General features: G+C 46.4%; 1 protein-coding gene across 1 annotated transcript in view; it reads right to left on the reverse strand.

Annotated features, from left to right (window-relative positions):
• Nucleotides 1–22,025, reverse strand: part of LOC112221483 (kelch domain-containing protein 8B) — a 184,899-nt gene that overhangs the window by 87,390 nt on the left and 75,484 nt on the right. Inside the window, exon 2 of the mRNA XM_042304160.1 lies at nt 11,159–11,323. Coding sequence (XP_042160094.1) covers nt 11,159–11,323 — 165 coding nt within the window. The remainder of the gene's footprint in view (nt 1–11,158; nt 11,324–22,025) is intronic.

A 22,025-nucleotide genomic window follows, 5' to 3' on the forward strand; every position in this document is an offset into this window, starting at 1 on the left:
GACAATCACCCACAACTGCAATCCTTATTGATTCAAATGGGAAGTTCTTAGTCCAGGAAAGATGATTCCCTAGACACCAGGTGTATAAGTTCTGGTGTCCTACAACTGACTGCTACTAAGTCAGACCAGGATTGACACCCCTGACAACATCATCATCCACACTGGCACAAACAACCTTCATGCCAAAGGGGAAAATGTATCTGGGGCAGTGAGAAGAGTGGCAGAAAGGGCACAGGCTATGTTCCCAACAACCAATATAGTTGTGTCCACCCTCCTACCAAGAAAAGACTTCCCAGGAAAGTTGATCGACAAAATAAATCAACAGATCACTGTGGACTGTGCCTCTCTGCTCAACATCAGAACGGCTCAACAACCCACTCTGACATGTCAACACTTATACGATAATGTACATCTTGATCAGAACAGTATCAGAACCTTTGCCAAGGACCTAAAAGATGCAACACTTGGCAGGGACCCACACACCCATCACCCCAGCAACAGAGGTCCCCCGTCCCACATTCTGAAACAACAGTACCTCCACCATCCCCAGGAGAAAAGAGCCAGACACGGTTTATTGCAGCACAGCTCTAGTAGACCAGGCCCAACACAGCACAGATTTACCAGACCAGACCCACCTCAGGACAGCACGACTAGACCCGTCCCAGCACAGCTCTACTAGACCAGGACCAACACAGCACAGATTTACCAGACCAGACCCGCCTCAAGCACGACTAGACCTGGCCCATCACAACACAGCACGACTAGACCTGGCCCATCACAACACAGCTCTACTAGACCTGTTCCATCACAACACAGCTCTACTAGACCCGGCCCATCACAACACAGCTCTACTAGACCTGTTCCATCACAACACAGCTCTACTAGACCTGGCCCATCACAACACAGCTCTACTAGACCTGGCCCATCACAACACAGCTCTGACCACTACTCCAGGGTCGGACAGAACACTGTCCTTCAGAGAAGTACACCACATGATGCAGTCTGGTTTGAGTAAAGTACATTGAAAAAAAATAATAATAATATATATATACACACACACACACACACACACACACACACACACACACACACACACACACACACACACACACACATACATTCATACATACATGCATACACACACACACACACACACACACACACACATACATACACACATACACACATACATACATACACACATACACACATACATACATACATACATACATACATACATACATACATACATACATACATACATACATACATACATACATACACCGTGTATCAGTCAGATCATCAGCCTACATATGCTGAGGTAACCTCTGGCAAAGGGTGCCACAGGGTTCAATTCTCGGGCCGACTCTTTTCTCTGTATATATCAATGATGTTGCTCTTGCTGCGGGCGATTCCCTGATCCACCTCTACGCAGATGACACCATTCTATATACCTCCGGCCCGTCCTTGGACACTGTGCTATCTAACCTCCAAACGACCTTCAATGCCATACAACACTTCTTCCGTGGCCTCCAACTGCTCTTAAACGCTAGTAAAACCAAATGCATGCTTTTCAACCGTTCGCTGCCTGCACCCGCACGCCTGACTAGCATCACCACCCTGGATGGTTCCGACCAAGAATATGTGGACATCTATAAGTACCTAGGTGTCTGGCTAGACTGTAAACTCTCCTTCCAGACTCATATCAAATATCTCCAATCGAAAATCAAATCTAGAGTCGGCTTTCTATACCGTAACAAAGCCTCCTTTACTCACGCCGCCAAACTTACCCTAGTAAAACTGACTATCCTACCGATCCTCGACTTCGGCAATGTCATCTACAAAATAGCTTCCAACACTCTACTCAGCAAACTGGATGCAGTTTATCACAGTGCCATCCGTTTTGTCACTAAAGCACCTTATACCACCCACCACTGCGACTTGTATGCTCTAGTCGGCTGGCCCTCGCTACATATTCGTTGCCAGACCCACTGGCTCCAGGTCATCTACAAGTCCATGCTAGGTAAAGCTCCGCCTTATCTCAGTTCACTGGTCACGATGGCAACACCCACCCGTAGCACGCGCTCCAGCAGGTGTATCTCACTGATCATCCCTAAAGCCAACACCTCATTTGGCCGCCTTTCGTTCCAGTTCTCTGCTGCCTGTGACTGGAACAAATTGCAAAAATCGCTGAAGTTGGAGACTTTTATCTCCCTCACCAACTTCAAACATCTGCTATCTGAGCAGCTAACCGATCGCTGCAGCTGTACATAGTCTATCGGTAAATAGCCCACCCATTTTTACCTACCTCATCCTGTTTTTATTTATTTACTTTTCTGCTCTTTTGCACACCAATATCTCTACCTGTACATGACCATCTGATCATTTATCACTCCAGTGTTAATCTGCAAAATTGTAATTATTCGCCTACCTCCTCATGCATTTTGCACACAATGTATATAGACTCTCTTTTTTTCTACTGTGTTATTGACTTGTTAATTGGTTACTCCATGTGTAACTCTGTGTTGTCTGTTCACACTGCTATGCTTTATCTTGGCCAGGTCGTGGTGAAATAAAAAAAATAAAAAAATAAAAAAAGGTACAGTAAGGTACAGTAGGTACAGTAAGTACAGTAAGGTACAGTAAGTACAGTAAGGTACAGTAAGGTACAGTAAGGTACAGTAAGTACAGTAAGGTACAGTAAGTACAGTAAGGTACAGTAAGTACAGTAAGGTACAGTAAGGTAAAGTAAAGGACTAAGCATGCACTCCTGAGGGGCCCCTGTGTTGAGAGTCAGCGTGGCGGATGTGTTGTTACCTATCCGCCCCAACTGGGGGCGACCCGTCCAAGATCCAGTTTCAGAGGGAGGTGTTCAGTCTCAAGGTCCTTAGCTTAGTGATGAGCTTGGAGGGCTCTGCGGTGTTGAGCTGTAGTCCAGTGAACAGCATTCTCATGTGGGTGTTCCTTTTGTCCAAGTGGGAAAGAGCAGTGTGGAATACAATAGATTGCGTCACTGTGGATCTGCTGGGGGGGGAATTAGAGTGGGTCCAGGGTGCCTGGGATGTTGGTGTTGATGTGAGTCATGACCAGCCTTTCAAAGCATTTCATGGCTACAAATGAGAGTGCTATGGGGCCATAGTCTTTCAGACAGATTACCTTGGCGTTCTTGGGCACAGGGACTGTAGTGGTCTGCTTGAAACATGTAGATATTACAAACTGGGTCAGAGAGAGGTTGAAAATGTCAGTGAAGACACCTGCCAGCTGGTCAGCGCATGTTCTGAGTATCCATCCTTGTTATCTGTCTGGCCCTGCGGCCTTGTGAATGTTAACCTGTTTAAAGGTCTTACATTTAGCTCTACGGAGAGCGTGATCACACAGTCGTTCGGAACAGCTGGTGCCGGAACAGCATAGAAGGCATTTTGCTCATCTGGTAGGCATTTTGCTCATCTGGTAGGCATTTTGCTCATCTGGTAGGCTCGCTTCACTGGGCAGCTCGTGGCTGAGTTTTCCTTTGTAATCCATGATAATGTAATGGGAATTTTAATGTTTGTGATTTTCTTATAACTCATTTCCTTGTTCTATTCATGTGTTGTTCTATAAACCAATTTCTGTGTTCATGCAGGTGGTTGACTGAACAAATCCTCCTCTTATCAGTAGCAGCTAGATAGACCACAGCACCACTCGGGAGGCCCTAAGGCACTGCATCACAGCGCTTGAGGCGTCATTACAGACCCGGGTTTGATCCCAGACTGTGTCACAACTGGCCGTGACCGGGAGTCCCATAGGGTGGCACACAATTGGCCCAGTGTCGTCCGGGTTAGGGGAGGGTTTGGCCCAGCGTCGTCCGGGTTAGGGGAGGGTTTGGCCGGGGGGGGGGGGCTTTACTTGGCTCATGGTTTATCCACTTGGCGACGTAGCCTTGTCAGTAGTGCTGAGCGATTATATTACCTTTGTTTTATTTGATGACTTCATTATTTTATTCCAAGTCATCATCTCATCTCTATAGAGCTGCTGCCTATGCTGTCTGACAAAGTCACTATTTTAGTATTTCTTCAAAGTAAATAAGGCATACTTTTATGACTGCTGAATACAAACTATCAATCACTAAGATCCTATATTTTCAGGTAGAGATACGTCGCGACGCAACAGATGCTCTCTGTATCCCATCAGCATCAAGAATTCTTGTCTCTTCCGTAACAGGAGTAAAAGAAGCAGACCGGACAAGTAGATGCGCAATGGATTGTGGTCATTGTAGTTAATTAGCGTGTTTTACGTGTTAAACTACATCGCACAGTTCAGGCTGGATCGGATTGATCTCTAGAGAAACTGTGCAATGTGCACATTGAGCTCACGAAAAAAAAACGAACAAAATGGAATTCAAATAATTGAACCCGATGTCAGTCAATTAGTTGCTTAACTACCGAAAAATTACAAAAATGTTGGTTATTCACGGGGCGACAGGTAGCCTAGTGGTTAGAGCATTGGGCCAGTAACCGAAAGGTTGCTCGATCGAAACCCCCGAGCTGACAAGGTAAAAATATGCCGTTCTGCCCCTGAACAAGGCAGCTAGTCCAGTTCTCCTAGGCCATACGAATTTGTTCATACCTGACATACCTAGTTAACTGACATACTAGTTAAATAAATACATTTAAAAAATGTGTCACTCAGCAATACTCGTTGAGTAAAATGCAGGAAAGAACAGTCCTGCAAGGAACTGCAAGGAACACAGGGTAAGGAACCCACAAGCACAGCATTGCAGGCACCATGCTCTACCCACTGAGTCACATCATCACAAACCACTTCATGTCTCAACGTACTCAATTACTGTAATGTACAGCTGATAGAAAGTCTACAGGTATAAACATAGATGACCAGTCTATGTACAATACAGCAATGTACATTTACATGAAGTGGTTTGTAAGGATGGTATATTAATACTGCACAAAAAAAAGTTTGCCCATAACTTTGCACTTTTTGATGTAAATGTTTGAGGACATGGTTTTGTTCTTTCTGGATTCCATTAGAATGACATCACAGAGAAAGGGACAGGGTTTTGTTCTTTCTGGATACTATTAGAATGACATCACAGAGAAAGAGACAGGGTTTTGTTCTTTCAGGATTCCATTAGAATGACATCACAGAGAAAGGAACAGGGTTTTGTTCTTTCTGAATTCCATTAGAATGACATCACAGAGAAAGGAACAGGATTTTGTTCTTTCTGAATTCCATTAGAATGACATCACAGAGAAAGGAACAGGGTTTTGTTCTTTCAGGATTCCATTAGAATGACATCACAGAGAAAGGAACAGGGTTTTGTTCTTTCTGAATTCCAATAGAATGACATCACAGAGAAAGGAACAGGGTTTTGTTCTTTCTGGATTCCATTAGAATGACATCACAGAGAAAGGAACAGGGTTTTGTTCTTTCTGGATTATATTAGAATGACATCACAGAGAAAGAGACAGGGTTTTGTTCTTTCTGGATTCCATTAGAATGACATCACAGAGAAAGAGACAGGGTTTTGTTCTTTCTGGATTCTATTAGAATGACATCACAGAGAAAGGAACAGGGTTTTGTTCTTTCTGGATTATATTAGAATGGCACCACAGAGAAAGAGACAGGGTTTTGTTCTTTCTGGATTCCATTAGAATGACATCACAGAGAAAGAGACAGGGTTTTGTTCTTTCTGGATTCTATTAGAATGACATCACAGAGAAAGGAGCAGGGTTTTGTTCTTTCTGGATTCTATTAGAATGACATCACAGAGAAAGGAACAGGGTTTTGTTCTTTCTGGATTCTATTAGAATGACATCACAGAGAAAGGAACAGGGTTTTGTTCTTTCTGGATTCCATTAGAATGACATCACAGAGAAAGGGACAGGGTTTTGTTCTTTCTGGATACTATTAGAATGACATCACAGAGAAAGGAACAGGGTTTTGTTCTTTCTGGATTCTATTAGAATGACATCACAGAGAAAGGAACAGGGTTTTGTTCTTTCTGGATTCTATTAGAATGACATCACAGAGAAAGGAACAGGGTTTTGTTCTTTCTGGATTCCATTAGAATGACATCACAGAGAAAGGAACAGGGTTTTGTTCTTTCTGGATTCCATTAGAATGACATCACAGAGAAAGGAACAGGGTTTTGTTCTTTCTGGATTCTATTAGAATGACATCACAGAGAAAGGAACAGGGTTTTGTTCTTTCTGGATTCTATTAGAATGACATCACAGAGAAAGGAACAGGGTTTTGTTCTTTCTGGATTCCATTAGAATGACATCACAGAGAAAGGGACAGGGTTTTGTTCTTTCTGGATTCTATTAGAATGACATCACAGAGAAAGGAACAGGGTTTTGTTCTTTCTGGATTCCATTAGAATGACATCACAGAGAAAGGGACAGGGTTTTGTTCTTTCTGGATTCTATTAGAATGACATCACAGAGAAAGGAACAGGGTTTTGTTCTTTCTGGATTCCATTAGAATGACATCACAGAGAAAGAGACAGGGTTTTGTTCTTTCTGGATTCCATTAGAATGACATCACAGAGAAAGGAACAGGGTTTTGTTCTTTCTGGATTCCATGAGAATGACATCACAGAGACAGGAACAGAGTTTTGTTCTTTCTGGATTCTATTAGAATGACATCACAGAGAAAGGAGCAGGGTTTTGTTCTTTCTGGATTCTATTAGAATGACATCACAGAGAAAGGAACAGGGTTTTGTTCTTTCTGGATTCTATTAGAATGACATCACAGAGAAAGGAACAGGGTTTTGTTCTTTCTGGATTCCATTAGAATGACATCACAGAGAAAGGAACAGGGTTTTGTTCTTTCTGGATTCTATTAGAATGACATCACAGAGAAAGGAACAGGGTTTTGTTCTTTCTGGATTCCATTAGAATGACATCACAGAGAAAGAGACAGGGTTTTGTTCTTTCTGGATTCCATTAGAATGACATCACAGAGAAAGGAACAGGGTTTTGTTCTTTCTGGATTCTATTAGAATGACATCACAGAGAAAGGAACAGGGTTTTGTTCTTTCTGGATTCCATTAGAATGACATCACAGAGAAAGGGACAGGGTTTTGTTCTTTCTGGATTCTATTAGAATGACATCACAGAGAAAGGAACAGGGTTTTGTTCTTTCTGGATTCTATTAGAATGACATCACAGAGAAAGGGACAGGGTTTTGTTCTTTCTGGATTCCATTAGAATGACATCACAGAGAAAGGAACAGGGTTTTGTTCTTTCTGGATTCCATTAGAATGACATCACAGAGAAAGGGACAGGGTTTTGTTCTTTCTGGATTCTATTAGAATGACATCACAGAGAAAGGAACAGGGTTTTGTTCTTTCTGGATTCCATTAGAATGACATCACAGAGAAAGGGACAGGGTTTTGTTCTTTCTGGATTCCATTAGAATGACATCACAGAGAAAGGAACAGGGTTTTGTTCTTTCTGGATTCCATTAGAATGACATCACAGAGAAAGGAACAGGGTTTTGTTCTTTCTGGATTCCATTAGAATGACATCACAGAGAAAGGGACAGGGTTTTGTTCTTTCTGGATTCCATTAGAATGACATCACAGAGAAAGGAACAGGGCAACAACTCTTACAATTCCAACTATTGAATCCTGCAAGATTCTGTTCTTAATTATACAACTAAATTTTCTTGCCAAAGCAGAGATGCTGAATTTTGATGTTGTTGCCTGAGCTACCCAAGTCTATATCAGTCTACCAACACTAGTAAAGGCCCATGTGAAAAACATTTAGATGTTGTTGCCTGAGCTACAGAAGTCTATATCAGTCTCCCAACACTAGTAAAGGCCCATGTGAAAAACATGTAGATGTTGTTGCCTGAGCTACAGAAGTCTATATCAGTCTCCCAACACTAGTAAAGGCCCATGTGAAAAACATGTAGATGTTGTTGCCTGAGCTACAGAAGTCTATATCAGTCTCCCAACACTAGTAAAGGCCCATGTGAAAAACATGTAGATGTTGTTGCCTGAGCTACAGAAGTCTATATCAGTCTCCCAACACTAGTAAAGGCCCATGTGAAAAACATTTTGATCAAAACATTTTGTTCAAAACAAAAATACATTTCTTATTAATATATATTTTTTATTCACATTTTTCAGGGGTGCTTTTTCCCGTGGCTTATGCACTTGGCTGTGTGAGGAACAAACAATCTGACAGGCTGAAATACAATCCCATTCGCAAGCAATATCATTCTAAAAAAAACATTGACATGTTATGACAGTTCTATTCACGTCAAGTATCTGGCATACATAAAGCTTGAGCAGCGATATTATCCTGCCTGTACAGTAAAGTGTTTGTTTTACATTCAATCATAGAGATTCTCAATTGCACTGAAAATAGGAACAACTGCATCAAGCTGTTACTTCTGTACACGTTTTGAACAGAGGATCCTCACCCCACAATTCCAGAAGGGAGAAATTCATATTGATGGGAAGAAGTCCGGTGTGGTGCTCAGACAGATTTAGATCCTCACCCCACACTTCCAGAAGGGAGAAATTCATATTGATGGGAAGAAGTCCGGTGTGGTGCTCAGACAGATTTAGATCCTCACCCCACACTTCCAGAAGGGAGAAATTCATATTGATGGGAAGAAGTCCGGTGTGGTGCTCAGACAGATTTAGATCCTCACCCCACACTTCCAGAAGGGAGAAATTCATATTGATGGGAAGAAGTCCGGTGTGGTGCTCAGACAGATTTAGATCCTCACCCCACACTTCCAGAAGGGAGAAATTCATATTGATGGGAAGAAGTCCGGTGTGGTGCTCAGACAGATTTAGATCCTCACCCCACACTTCCAGAAGGGAGAAATTCATATTGATGGGAAGAAGTCCGGTGTGGTGCTCAGACAGATTTAGATCCTCACCCCACACTTCCAGAAGGGAGAAATTCATATTGATGGGAAGAAGTCCGGTGTGGTGCTCAGACAGATTTAGATCCTCACCCCACACTTCCAGAAGGGAGAAATTCATATTGATGGGAAGAAGTCCGGTGTGGTGCTCAGACAGATTTAGATCCTCACCCCACACTTCCAGAAGGGAGAAATTCATATTGATGGGAAGAAGTCTGGTGTGGTGCTCAGACAGATTTAGATCCTCACCCCACACTTCCAGAAGGGAGAAATTCATATTGATGGGAAGAAGTCCGGTGTGGTGCTCAGACAGATTTAGATCCTCACCCCACACTTCCAGAAGGGAGAAATTCATATTAATGGGAAGAAGTCCGGTGTGGTGCTCAGACAGATTTAGATCCTCACCCCACACTTCCAGAAGGGAGAAATTCATATTGATGGGAAGAAGTCCGGTGTGGTGCTCAGACAGATTTAGATCCTCACCCCACACTTCCAGAAGGGAGAAATTCATATTGATGGGAAGAAGTCCGGTGTGGTGCTCAGACAGATTTAGATCCTCACCCCACACTTCCAGAAGGGAGAAATTCATATTGATGGGAAGAAGTCCGGTGTGGTGCTCAGACAGATTTAGATCCTCACCCCACACTTCCAGAAGGGAGAAATTCATATTGATGGGAAGAAGTCCGGTGTGGTGCTCAGACAGATTTAGATCCTCACCCCACACTTCCAGAAGGGAGAAATTCATATTGATGGGAAGAAGTCCGGTGTGGTGCTCAGACAGATTTAGATCCTCACCCCACACTTCCAGAAGGGAGAAATTCATATTGATGGGAAGAAGTCCGGTGTGGTGCTCAGACAGATTTAGATCCTCACCCCACACTTCCAGAAGGGAGAAATTCATATTGATGGGAAGAAGTCCGGTGTGGTGCTCAGACAGATTTAGATCCTCACCCCACACTTCCAGAAGGGAGAAATTCATATTGATGGGAAGAAGTCCGGTGTGGTGCTCAGACAGATTTAGATCCTCACCCCACACTTCCAGAAGGGAGAAATTCATATTGATGGGAAGAAGTCCGGTGTGGTGCTCAGACAGATTTAGATTTTGTTTTGGAAGCGGTAGCATTTAGTTTGACCCTGATAGACTACTGTAACCTCCAGTTGTGTAACAAACAACATGAATAAAATAATTACCCTCATCCCTCAGTTAATCCCTGTAATGTGATTCTGCAGCATAAGCCTGCTAGCTAGCAAGCCATTTATCTATGTGACTGGAGACCAGCAGGTAGCCAGTAATACGGAAACGTCAGATAGATGTACCAGCCGAGGAGATAAAGTACGGGGTTATAGTGTCCTGCTGGCGATGGACTTCACTCATGAATATTCATAAGAACACAACTTTTGAAATATGTTTTTCTCCTACACAGTCATATATTTAGGTATATGTCTCCACTCCTATTCAGTGAAGGCTGTAGGCCACAACTGCAGTGCAGGTACCAGTGAGTGAATGTGAATGATTGCCTATGAATTTCGTGAAGTATTAATAATCAGATTGATCATGTTTGATCGGGGACTCAGAGAACAGATCTACTGAAGTGAAGGACATGTCTGTCTGTCTGTCTGTCTGTCTGTCTGTCTGTCTGTCTGTCTGTCTGTCTGTCTGTCTGTCTGTCTGTCTGTCTGTCTGTCTGTCTGTCTGTCTGTCTGTCTGTCTGTCTGTCTGTCTGTCTGTCTGTCTGTCTGTCTGTCTGTCTGTCTGTCTGCCTGCCTGCCTGTCTGTCTGTCTGTCTGTCTGTCTCTCTCTCTCTCTCTCTCTCGCTCGCTCGCTCTCGCTCTCTCTCTCTCTCTCTCTCTCTCTGAGTGAGTGAGTGAGTGAGTGAGTGAGTGAGTGAGTGAAGACCCAGACTGTTGTGTAGACCATGAGAGGGAGATGGGCCTTCCCCAGACTGTTGTGTAGACCATGAGAGGGAGATGGACCCTCCCCAGACTGTTGTGTAGACCATGAGAGGGAGATGGACCCTCCCCAGACTGTTGTGTAGACCATGAGAGGGAGATGGGCCCTGCCCAGACCTCTTAGCTAGAGAGAGAGAGAGAGAGAGTGTGTGTGTTCGTGTACATGTGCTGTACGTGCAACCATATTTGAATGTGTGTGCGGTACGATAGAGTGTACATGTGGAGTGTGTGGCCGTAGGTCAGATATGACCAGACTGACACACAGTGGGGACATTGGACAGTAGGGACAGGGATGGGGGTGTGGGGGGATGGGGGAGTGACCTACCCAGCACGTAAATCTTGTTGCCTCTCAGGAAGGAGGTGGCTCCGTAGCGAGGTGTGGGCATGGAGGTCAAGGCCTGCCATTGGTCCTTCTCCGGCTCGTAGACCCTCACTAGCGCCTGGGGCGTAGTGTCAGCTGCCATCCCTCCCAGTGCATACACCTTCCCATCTGACAGAGAAGAGAGAGGGGGGGGGGAGAGGGGAGGGGCGGGAGAGAGAGTGGAGGGGGAGAGAGAGGGGAGGGGGAGAGAGAGGGGAGAAGGGAGAGAGAGGGAGGGGGGAGAGAGGGGAGGGGGAGAGAGGGGAGGGGGGTTTGAACAAAAGAGTGGGCGTAATTTCATCAGCTCCCAATTCCACTATCCAAAGTGTTGATAGAATAAAATGAAACAACCACATTTCGGCCTTAATGCCACTCCACTTCCTGTCAGATACTGAGGAGAGAGACAACCACATGTCAACCTTAATGCCACTGCACTTCCTGTCAGATACCGAGGAGAGAGACAACCACATGTCGGCCTTAATGCCACTGCACTTCCTGTCAGATACCGAGGAGAGAGACAACCACATGTCGGCCTTAATGCCACTGCACTTCCTGTCAGATACCGAGGAGAGAGACAACCACATGTCGGCCTTAATGCCACTGCACTTCCTGTCAGATACCGAGGAGAGAGACAACCACATGTCGGCCTTAATGCCACTGCACTTCCTGTCAGATACCGAGGAGAGAGACAACCACATGTCGGCCTTAATGCCACTGCACTTCCTGTCAGATACCGAGGAGAGAGACAACCACATGTCAACCTTAATGCCACTGCACTTCCTGTCAGATACCGAGGAGAGAGACAACCACATGTCAACCTTAATGCCACTGCACTTCCTGCCAGATACCGAGGAGAGAGACACATGTTGATACTCACTGCAGAATATCTGGAAATAGATGGATGGATGGAAGGGTGGGTATATTTATGATTATAAACTGGATGGTTCAAACCCTGAATGCTGATTGGTTGAAAGCCGTGGTATATCAGACCATATGCCACAGGAATGACATGTATTTTTATTGCTCTAATTACGTTGGTAACCATTTTATAACAGCAATAAGGCGCCTCGGTGGTTTGTGGTATATGGCCAAGATACCACCGCTGAGGGCTGTCCAGGCACTCCGCGTTGCATCGTGCTTAAGAACAGCCCTTAACCGTGGTATATTGGTCATAGGGTAGCCTAGTGGTTAGAGCGTTGGAGTAGTAACCGGAATGTTGCAAGTTCAAACCCCCGAGCTGACAAGGTACAAATCTGTCGTTCTGCCCCTGAACAAGGCAGTTAACCCACTGTTCCTAGGCCATCATTGAAAAGAAGAATTGGTTCTTAACTGACTTGCCTAGTAAAATAAAATACACCACACCCCCTCGGGCCTTATTGGTTAAATATATGGATGTGTGGGTATATTGATGAATATATGCGTGGCTGGGTGGATTGCTGGAAAGGCAGAGTAGATAGAGCGAGGGAGAGGTTAGAAAGGTCAAGGGGAACGAGGAGAGGACGATTAAAGCACTCGGAGTTGTGACTACAGCATCGCACTAATCCAAAGTAGCAGGAAAATGAACTGTAACACTTTCAGACAGAGAACTGAAGCTTGAATGCAAAAACAGCTCCTAGTCTTTCCCCCCCCTATCATGTAGCAGCTGTACAAGTATCACCCCCCTCCCCCCCGTGTCCCTGTAGCCTGCTGCACAGCTGCTGACAGAGGACCTGTTCCTACTTACTGCTCAGAACATGACTCAGAGCCAACACACACCAAAGACAAACGAGTGTGAGCAGACAGAGGGGCGACAGAAGGAAGATGAGACGGAGAGAAAATAGAAGCAAACTAGAAGAGAGAGAGAGACGTGGAGAAGGGAACTATTTTTACACTTTTTAATTTGTTATTTCACCTTTATTTAACCAGGTAGTCTTGTTGAGAACAAGTTCTCATTTACAACTGCGACCTGGCCAAGATGAAGCAAAGCAGTGTGACACAAACAACAACACAGAGTTACACATGGAATAAACAAACATACAGTCAATAATACAATAGAAAAAGTCTATATACAGTGTGTGCAAATGAGGTAAGATAACGGAGGTAAGGCAATTAATAGGCCGTAGTGGGGAAATAATTACAATTACAATATAAACACTGGAATGGTAGATGTGCAGAAGATGAATACCTACCTATCTCTCTGATTTGGTCCTGCCGTACATACGCTACGGTCACAAGACGCAGGCCTCCTAATTGTCCCTAGAATTTCTAAGCAAACAGCTGGAGGCAGGGCTTTCTCCTATAGAGCTCAATTTTTATGGAATAGTCTGCCTACCCATGTGAGAGACGCAGACTCTGTCTCAACCTTTTTATTTTACCTTTATTTAACTAGGCAAGACAGTTAAGAACCAATTCTTATTTTCAATGACGGCCTAGGAACAGTGGGTTAACTGCCTGTTCAGGGGCAGAACGACAGATTTGTACCTTGTCAGCTCGGGGGTTTGAACTTGCAACCTTCCGGTTACTAGACCAACGCTCTACTAGACCAACACTCTAACCACTAGGCTGCCCTGCCACCTTTAAGTCTTTACTGAAGACTCATCTCTTCAGTGGGTCCTATGATTGAGTGTAGTCTGGCCCAGGAGTGTGAAGGTGAATGGAAAGGCTCTGGAGCAACGAACCGCCCTTGCTGTCTCTGCCTGTCCGGTTCCCCTTTCTCCACTGGGATTCTCTGTCTCTAACCCTATTACAGGGGCTGAGTCACTGGCTTACTGGTGCTCTTCCATGCCGTCCCTAGGAGGGGTGCGTCACTTGAGTGGGTTGAGTCACTGATGTGATCTTCCTGATTGGGTTGGCGCCCCCCCTTGGGTTGTGCCGTGGCGGAGATCTTTGTGGGCTATACTCGGCCTTGTCTCAGGATGGTAATTTGGTGGTTGAAGATATCCCTCTAGTGGTGTGGGGGCTGTGCTTTGGAAAAGTGGGTGGGGTTATATCCTGCCTGGTTGGCCCTGTCTGGGGGTGTCCTCGGATGGGGCCACAGTGTCTCCTGACCCCTCTGTCTCAGCCTCCAGTATTTATGCTGCAGTAGTTTATGTGTCGGGGGGCTAGGGTCAGTTTGTTATATCTGGAGTACTTCTCCTGTCCTATTCGGTGTCCTGGGTGAATTTAAGTGTGCTCTCTCTAATTCTCTCTTTCTCTCTTTCTTTCTCTCTCTCAGAGGACCTGAGCCCTAGGAACATGCCTCAGGACTACCTGAAATGATGACTCCTTGCTGTCCCCAGTACACCTGGCCGTGCTGCTGCTCCAGTTTCAACTGTTCTGCCTTATTATTTGACCATGCTGGTCATTTATGAACATTTGAACATCTTGGCCATGTTCTGTTATAATCTCCACCCGGCACAGCCAGAAGAGGACTGGCCACCCCACATAGCCTGGTTCCTCTCTAGGTTTCTTCCTAGGTTTTTGCCTTTCTAGGGAGTTTTTCTTAGCCACCGTGCTTCTACACCTGCATTGCTTGCTGTTTGGGGTTTAGGCTGGGTTTCTGTACAGCACTTTGAGATATCAGTTGATGTATGAAGGGCTATATAAATACATTTGATTTGATTTGATGTGCAAGTAAAGATACTGGGGTGGAAAGGAGCAAGATAAATAAATAACAGTATGAGGATGAGGTAGTTGATAGATGAGGTAGATGGTAGATGAGGTAGATGTGGTAGTTGGTAGATGATTGTTATGCACGCCTCTATGAAGAGGGAACGCAACACCCTGCTACAACTAAACTCTCTGTGAAGCGAAAAAGGTATGGACTGTAGGTGCAAGTAAGAATGACAACAGGCAGAATGTGGTACCGTTTACAAGGACTTTATTCCTTTACACGGTAATATGGGGAAAAGGGGCTGGACGGAACCAAAGCAAAGAAAGTAAATCTCAAAGCACCCCCCCCCCTCTCCTATCTTACCTGCCTACCCACTACTTACCTAATTTAGCACCACCTGGTGCCCTAACCAAAATACAAGGGGTGGTCCACCCAGGTCTTACCTAGTGTGTCTAGACAGCGAATATGCTACGGGTATATGTATGCCCGCGGGCCTCTTGCCTAAGCACTCCCTAGGTGCCTTCCCCTTCCCCCCTGGGAACAAATGAAACAGAATATTAAACAATTTCAAACAAACTAAGAAACAAAAGGATGTCAAATAAGCTCTATCTGAGCAACAAACTCACAGAACATACCACTTTCCAGCAAAATCAACCTCTATCACAATCAATCTCAGCAATCCCTACCTCCAGCAAAATCTCTACCTCCCAAAAAGAAGAGATCTCCCCCCTGAACAGAACACTGGCTTTTATATAGTGTCAGAAGGAATGGGTAATTGGAGACAGCTGCGTCTTTACGAGGGGGCGGGGTCAGCTCTCCAATTAGCCCTGGAGTCGACCAATCAGCTGCTTGAGGGATTTCAGGAAGCCATTTCCTGAAATAAACACATGTAAATACACAAACTACAACACATAATCTGGGGAACGTAACAATGATGTAGATGAGGTAGATGTGGTAGGAGGTAGATGAGGTAGATGGTAGATGAGGTAGATGAGGTAGATGTGGTAGTTGGTAGATGAGGTAGATGTGGTAGTTGGTAGATGAGGTAGTTGGTAGATGAGGTAGATGTGGTAGTTGGTAGATGAGGTAGATGTGGTAGTTGGTAGATGAGGTAGATGAGGTAGTTGGTAGATGAGGTAGATGTGGTAGTTGGTAGATGATGTAGATGAGGTAGATGAGGTAGATGGTAGATGAGGTAGATGTGGTAGTTGGTAGATGAGGTAGATGTGGTAGTTGGTAGTTGAGGTAGATGTGGTAGTTGGTAGATGATGTAAATGAGGTAGATGTGGTAGTTGGTAGATGAGGTAGCTGAGGTAGTTGGTAGATGAGATACACGTGGTAGTTGGTAGATGAGGTAGTTGGTAGATGAGGTAGATGAGGTAGTTGGTAGGTGAGGTAGATGTGGTAGCTGAGGTATTTGGTAGATGAGGTAGATGTGGTAGTTGGTATATGAGGTAGATGTGGTAGTTGGTAGATCAGGTAGTTGGTAGATGAGGTAGCTGAGGTAGTTGGTAGATGTGGTAGCTGAGGTAGTTGGTAGATGAGGTACATGTGGTAGTTGGTAGATGAGGTAGATGAGGTAGTTGGTAGATGAGGTAGATGAGATAGTTGGTAGATGAGGTAGATGAGGTAGCTGAGGTAGTTGGTAGATGTGGTAGCTGAGGTAGTTGGTAGATGAGGTAGTTGGTAGATGAAGTAGATGAGGTAGTTGGTAGATGAGGTAGATGTGGTAGTTGGTAGATGAGGTAGATGAGGTAGTTGGTAGATGTGGTAGATGAGGTAGTTGGTGGATGAGGTAGATGTGGTAGTTGGTCGATGAGGTAGATGTGGTAGTTGGTAGATGTGGTAGATGAGGTAGTTGGTAGATGAGGTAGATGTGGTAGTTGGTAGATGAGGTAGATGTGGTAGTTGGTAGATGAGGTAGATGAGGTAGTTGGTAGATGTGGTAGATGAGGTAGATGTGGTAGTTGGTATATGAGGTAGATGTGGTAGTTGGTAGATGAGGTAGATGAGGTAGTTGGTAGATGTAGTAGTTGGTAGATGAGGTAGATGTGGTAGATGTGGTAGATGGGGTAGTTGGTAGATGAGGTCATTGGTAGATGAGGTAGTTGGTAGATGAGGTAGATGTGGTAGTTGGTAGATGTGGTAGATGAGGTAGTTGGTAGATGAGGTTGTTGGTAGATGAGGTCATTGGTAGATGAGGTAGTTGGTAGATGAGGTAGTTGGTAGATGTGGTAGTTGGTAGATGAGGTAGATGGTAGATGAGGTAGTTGGTAGATGAGGTAGATGTGGTAGTTGGTAGATGAGGTAGTTGGTAGATGTGGTAGATGGTAGATGAGGTAGATGTGGTAGTTGGTAGATGAGGTAGTTGGTAGATGAGGTAGATGGTAGATGAGGTAGTTGGTAGATGAGGTAGATGGTAGATGAGGTAGTTGGTAGATGAGGTAGATGTGGTAGTTGGTAGATGAGGTAGTTGGTAGATGTGGTAGATGAGGTAGTTGGTAGATGAGGTAGTTGGTAGATGAGGTAGTTGGTAGATGAGGTAGTTGGTAGATGAGGTAGTTGGTAGATGAGGTAGTTGGTAGATGAGGTAGTTGGTAGATGAGGTAGTTGGTAGATGTGGTAGATGAGGTAGTTGGTAGATGAGGTTGTTGGTAGATGAGGTCATTGGTAGATGAGGTAGTTGGTAGATGAGGTAGTTGGTAGATGAGGTAGATGGTAGATGAGGTAGTTGGTAGATGAGGTAGATGTGGTAGTTGGTAGATGAGGTAGTTGGTAGATGAGGTAGTTGGTAGATGAGGTAGATGTGGTAGTTGGTAGATGAGGTAGTTGGTAGATGAGGTAGTTGGTAGATGAGGTAGATGTGGTAGTTGGTAGATGAGGTAGTTGGTAGATGAGGTAGTTGGTAGATGAGGTAGTTGGTAGATGAGGTAGTTGGTAGATGAGGTAGATGTGGTAGTTGGTAGATGAGGTAGTTGGTAGATGAGGTAGTTGGTAGATGAGGTAGATGGTAGATGAGGTAGTTGGTAGATGAGGTAGTTGGTAGATGAGGTAGTTGGTAGATGAGGTAGTCTTTCCTAATGCATCCCTGCTAGTTTATTAAACCCATCACTGATTTGACATTGCCTAAAGTACTAGATTACCAAAACCACAGGATCAGCGATCCCCTTGAAAAAAGACAGCTCATCATTACTGCTGCCGACAATTCCAGCTCTCTCACACTTGTCTGGTTAAGCCTTTCACCCTTATCTCCTTCTATCCGTGTCCACTCTCACCCCTCTCTGCTCCTCTCACCCCTCTCTGCTCCTCTCACCCCTCTCTGCTCCTCTCTGCTCCTCTCTGCTCCTCTCACCTCCTCTCTGCTCCACTCTCTGCTCCTCTCACCCCTCTCTGCTCCTCTCTGCTCCTCTCTGCTCCTCTCACCCCTCTCTGCTCCTCTCTGCTCCTCTCACCCCTCTCTGCTCCTCTCACCCCTCTCTGTTCCTCTCACCCCTCTCTGCTCCTCTCACCTCCTCTCTGCTCCTCTCACCCCTCTCTGCTCCTCTCACCCCTCTCTGCTCCTCTCTGCTCCTCTCTGCTCCTCTCACCTCCTCTCTGCTCCACTCTCTGCTCCTCTCACCCCTCTCTGCTCCTCTCTGCTCCTCTCACCCCTCTCTGCTCCTCTCACCCCACTCTGCTCCTCTCTGCTCCTCTCACCCCTCTCTGCTCCTCTCTGCTCCTCTCTGCTCCTCTCACCCCTCTCTGCTCCTCTCACCCCTCTCTGCTCCTCTCTATTTCTCTCTGCTCCTCTCTGCTCCTCGCACCCCTCTCTGCTCCTCTCTGTTTCTCTCTGCTCCTCTCACCCCTCTCTGCTCCTCTCTGCTCCTCTCTGCTCCTCTCGGTTTCTCTCTGCTCCTCTCTGCTCCTCTCTGTTTCTCTCTGCTCCTCTCACCACCCTCTCTGCTCCTCTCTGCTCCTCTCTGTTTCTCTCTGCTCCTCTCACCCCTCTCTGCTCCTCTCTGCTCCTCTCTGTTTCTCTCTGCTCCTCTCTGCTCCTCTCTGTTTCTCTCTGCTCCTCTCTGCTCCTCTCTGCTCCTCTCACCCCTCTCTGCTCCTCTCGCCCCTCTCTGCTCCTCTCTGCTCCTCTCTGTTTCTCTCTGCTCCTCTCTGCTCCTCTCTGTTTCTCTCTGCTCCTCTCACCCCTCTCTGCTCCTCTCTGCTCCTCTCTGTTTCTCTCTGCTCCTCTCACCCCTCTCTGCTCCTCTTGCCCCTCTCTGCTCCTCTCACCTCTCTCTGCTCCTCTCACCCCTCTCTGCTCCTCTCACCTCTCTCTGCTCCTCTCTGCTCCTCTCACCTCTCTCTGCTCCTCTCGCCCCTCTCTGCTCCTCTCTGCTCCTCTCACCCCTCTCTGCTCCTCTCTGCTCCTCTCTGCTCCTCTCACCCCTCTCTGCTCCTCTCACCCCTCTCTGCTCCTCTCTGCTCCTCTCACCCCTCTCTGTTCCTCTCACCCCTCTCTGCTCCTCTCACCCCTCTCTGCTCCTCTCACCCCTCTCTGCTCCTCTCACCCCTCTCTGCTCCTCTCACCCCTCTCTGTTCCTCTCACCCCTCTCTGCTCTTCTCACCCCTCTCTGCTCCTCTCACCCCTCTCTGCTCCTCCCACCCCTCTCTGCTCCTCTCTGCTGTGGTCTGAAGGGCCTCCTCTCAGGGATCACTGCAGCCTGTTCCAGGTCATAACATGTGTGTGTGTGTGTGTGTGTGTGTGTGTGTGTATGTGTGTGTGTGTGTGTGTGTGTGTGTGTGTGTGTGTGTGTGTGTGTGTGCCTGCGAGTGAGTGAGTGAGTAAATGAAAATATGTGTGGGTAAACCAATTCAAAGTGCGACAAAGAAAATGACAGTCAACATTTCAATGAATACTGCATACACATGTTGAGCTTTTACCATCAAAACCTCTTTAAAATGGGCTTTGATAGTCCTATCCCTCTGTGAAATAAATTGACAACCTTTTTATGAGCAAATATCAAACAGCCATTCGTGAAGCCCTGCGGGAAACACTGTATCACAGCAGTATAAATTCCACAGTGATTTTCTCACTTGTTTAATGACACTAATGTGAATTCCTCATTCTCACTCATTATAATCCTCCACAATATATGGCTGGGGGTTTTCTAGTGACCATTCTGGAGAGCTTGGAGTTTCGCAGGCAGTGAGACTCTTGTCTTTTTACTCCGTAAATGATTCATTAACATAAAACGAATAACCTAATGTGATGTCACAATCTCACTCTAACAACATTAAAACAGCTGAACGTACCCGTTGGGTATTATTAACACAATAAAACCTGTCATCAATCACCCATTGGTTGTTTTTTCTCTGTGCATAGAAATAACTCATAGATGGTTGGCTGTGGTTGTAAAGGGGAGTGGTCGGGAGAGGGGAGGGAGGATGTCTCAGCTGTAGGGAGAGGGGAGGGAGGGGGTCTCAGCTGTAGGGAGAGGGGAGGGAGGGGGTCTCAGTCGTAGGGAGAGGGGAGGGAGGTGGTCTCAGTTGTACGGAGAGGGGAGGGAGGTGGTCTCAGTTGTACGGAGAGGGGAGGGAGGTGGTCTCAGTTGTACGGAGAGGGGAGGGGGAGGGGGTCTCAGCTGTAGGGAGAGGGGAGGGAGGGGGTCTCAGTTGTACGGAGAGGGGAGGGAGGGGTCTCAGCTGTAGGGAGAGGGGAGGGAGGGGGTCTCAGCTGTAGGGAGAGGGGAGGGAGGGGGTCTCAGCTGTAGGGAGAGGGGAGGGAGGGGGGTCTCAGCTGTAGGGAGAGGGGAGGGAGGGAGTCTCAGTCGTAGGGAGAGGGGAGGGAGGGGGTCTCAGTCGTAGGGAGAGGGGAGGGAGGGGGTCTCAGCTGTAGGGAGAGGGGAGGGAGGAGGTCTCAGTCGTAGGGAGAGGGGAGGGAGTGGAGGGGGTCTCAGGCTCAACTCTGGACCCCTGGAGCGCTAACCTACTACCGGCCAGCCTCCCTGAGGTTCCACCGCAGTCTCCTCTAATTAAGGTAAATCTGCTCTCATCTATGCCCGTCTCTCAGGGAGACGCCATGGCAACGGCAACACAACCCATCAGACAATTAAGGGGTGGAGCTGCTCATGGAGCTGGTGCAGGTGGTGCTGACTGGTGGATGATAGTAACACAGGCCTACATCACATGATTAACGTGACAGACTAATTAAAGATGAACAGAAGAATCACAATGACCAACACAGAGCAGACAATACGCAACACACAGATCTGTGAATTCACAGATGGGCAAGACGCAACAAAAACAGGAAGTCAGATATGGTACATCAGACATGTTAAGCGGTAGCCTAACAGATTAGATAGCATTCACTTAATCAGCACAATGTATAACTTTGTTCACGTAAGACATGAACAAATACTAAGACAGACTTAATCAACACAGACTAACATCCGCCCTGAACAGAGCACGTTCTCGTTGTCCAAAAGGAGAAGTCTTATTTAACCGACCGCCTGCTGTTCCTCCAGTTAACCGACCACCTGCTGTTCCTCCAGTGAACCGACCACCTGCTGTTCCTCCAGTTAACCGACCACCTGCTGTTCCTCCAGTTAACCGACCACCTGCTGTTCCTCCAGTTAACCGACCACCTGCTGTTCCTCCAGTTAACCGACCACCTGCTGTTCCTCCAGTTAAATGACCACCTGCTGTTCCTCCAGTTAAATGACCACCTGCTGTTCCTCCAGTTAACCGACCACCTGCTGTTCCTCCAGTTAACCGACCACCTGCTGTTCCTCCAGTTAAATGATCACCTGCTGTTCTCCAGTTAACCGACCACCTGCTGTTCCTCCAGTTAACCGACCACCTGCTGTTCCTCCAGTTAACCGACCACCTGCTGTTCCTCCACTTAACCGACCACCTGCTGTTCCTCCAGTTAACCGACCACCTGCTGTTCCTCCAGTTAAATGACCACCTGCTGTTCCTCCAGTTAAATGACCACCTGCTGTTCCTCCAGTTAAATGACCACCTGCTGTTCCTCCAGTTAACCGACCACCTGCTGTTCCTCCAGTTAACCAACCACCTGCTGTTCTCCAGTTAACCGACCACCTGCTGTTCCTCCAGTTAACCGACCACCTGCTGTTCCTCGAGTTAAATGACCCCCTGCTGTTCCTCCAGTTAACCGACCACCTGCTGTTCCTCCAGTTAACCGACCACCTGCTGTTCCTCCAGTTAACCGACCACCTGCTGTTCCTCCAGTTAACCAACCTCGTGCTGTTCCTCCAGTTAAAT

This window comes from Oncorhynchus tshawytscha, linkage group LG22, assembly GCF_018296145.1.
Source record: "Oncorhynchus tshawytscha isolate Ot180627B linkage group LG22, Otsh_v2.0, whole genome shotgun sequence".
Lineage (NCBI taxonomy): Eukaryota > Metazoa > Chordata > Actinopteri > Salmoniformes > Salmonidae > Oncorhynchus > Oncorhynchus tshawytscha.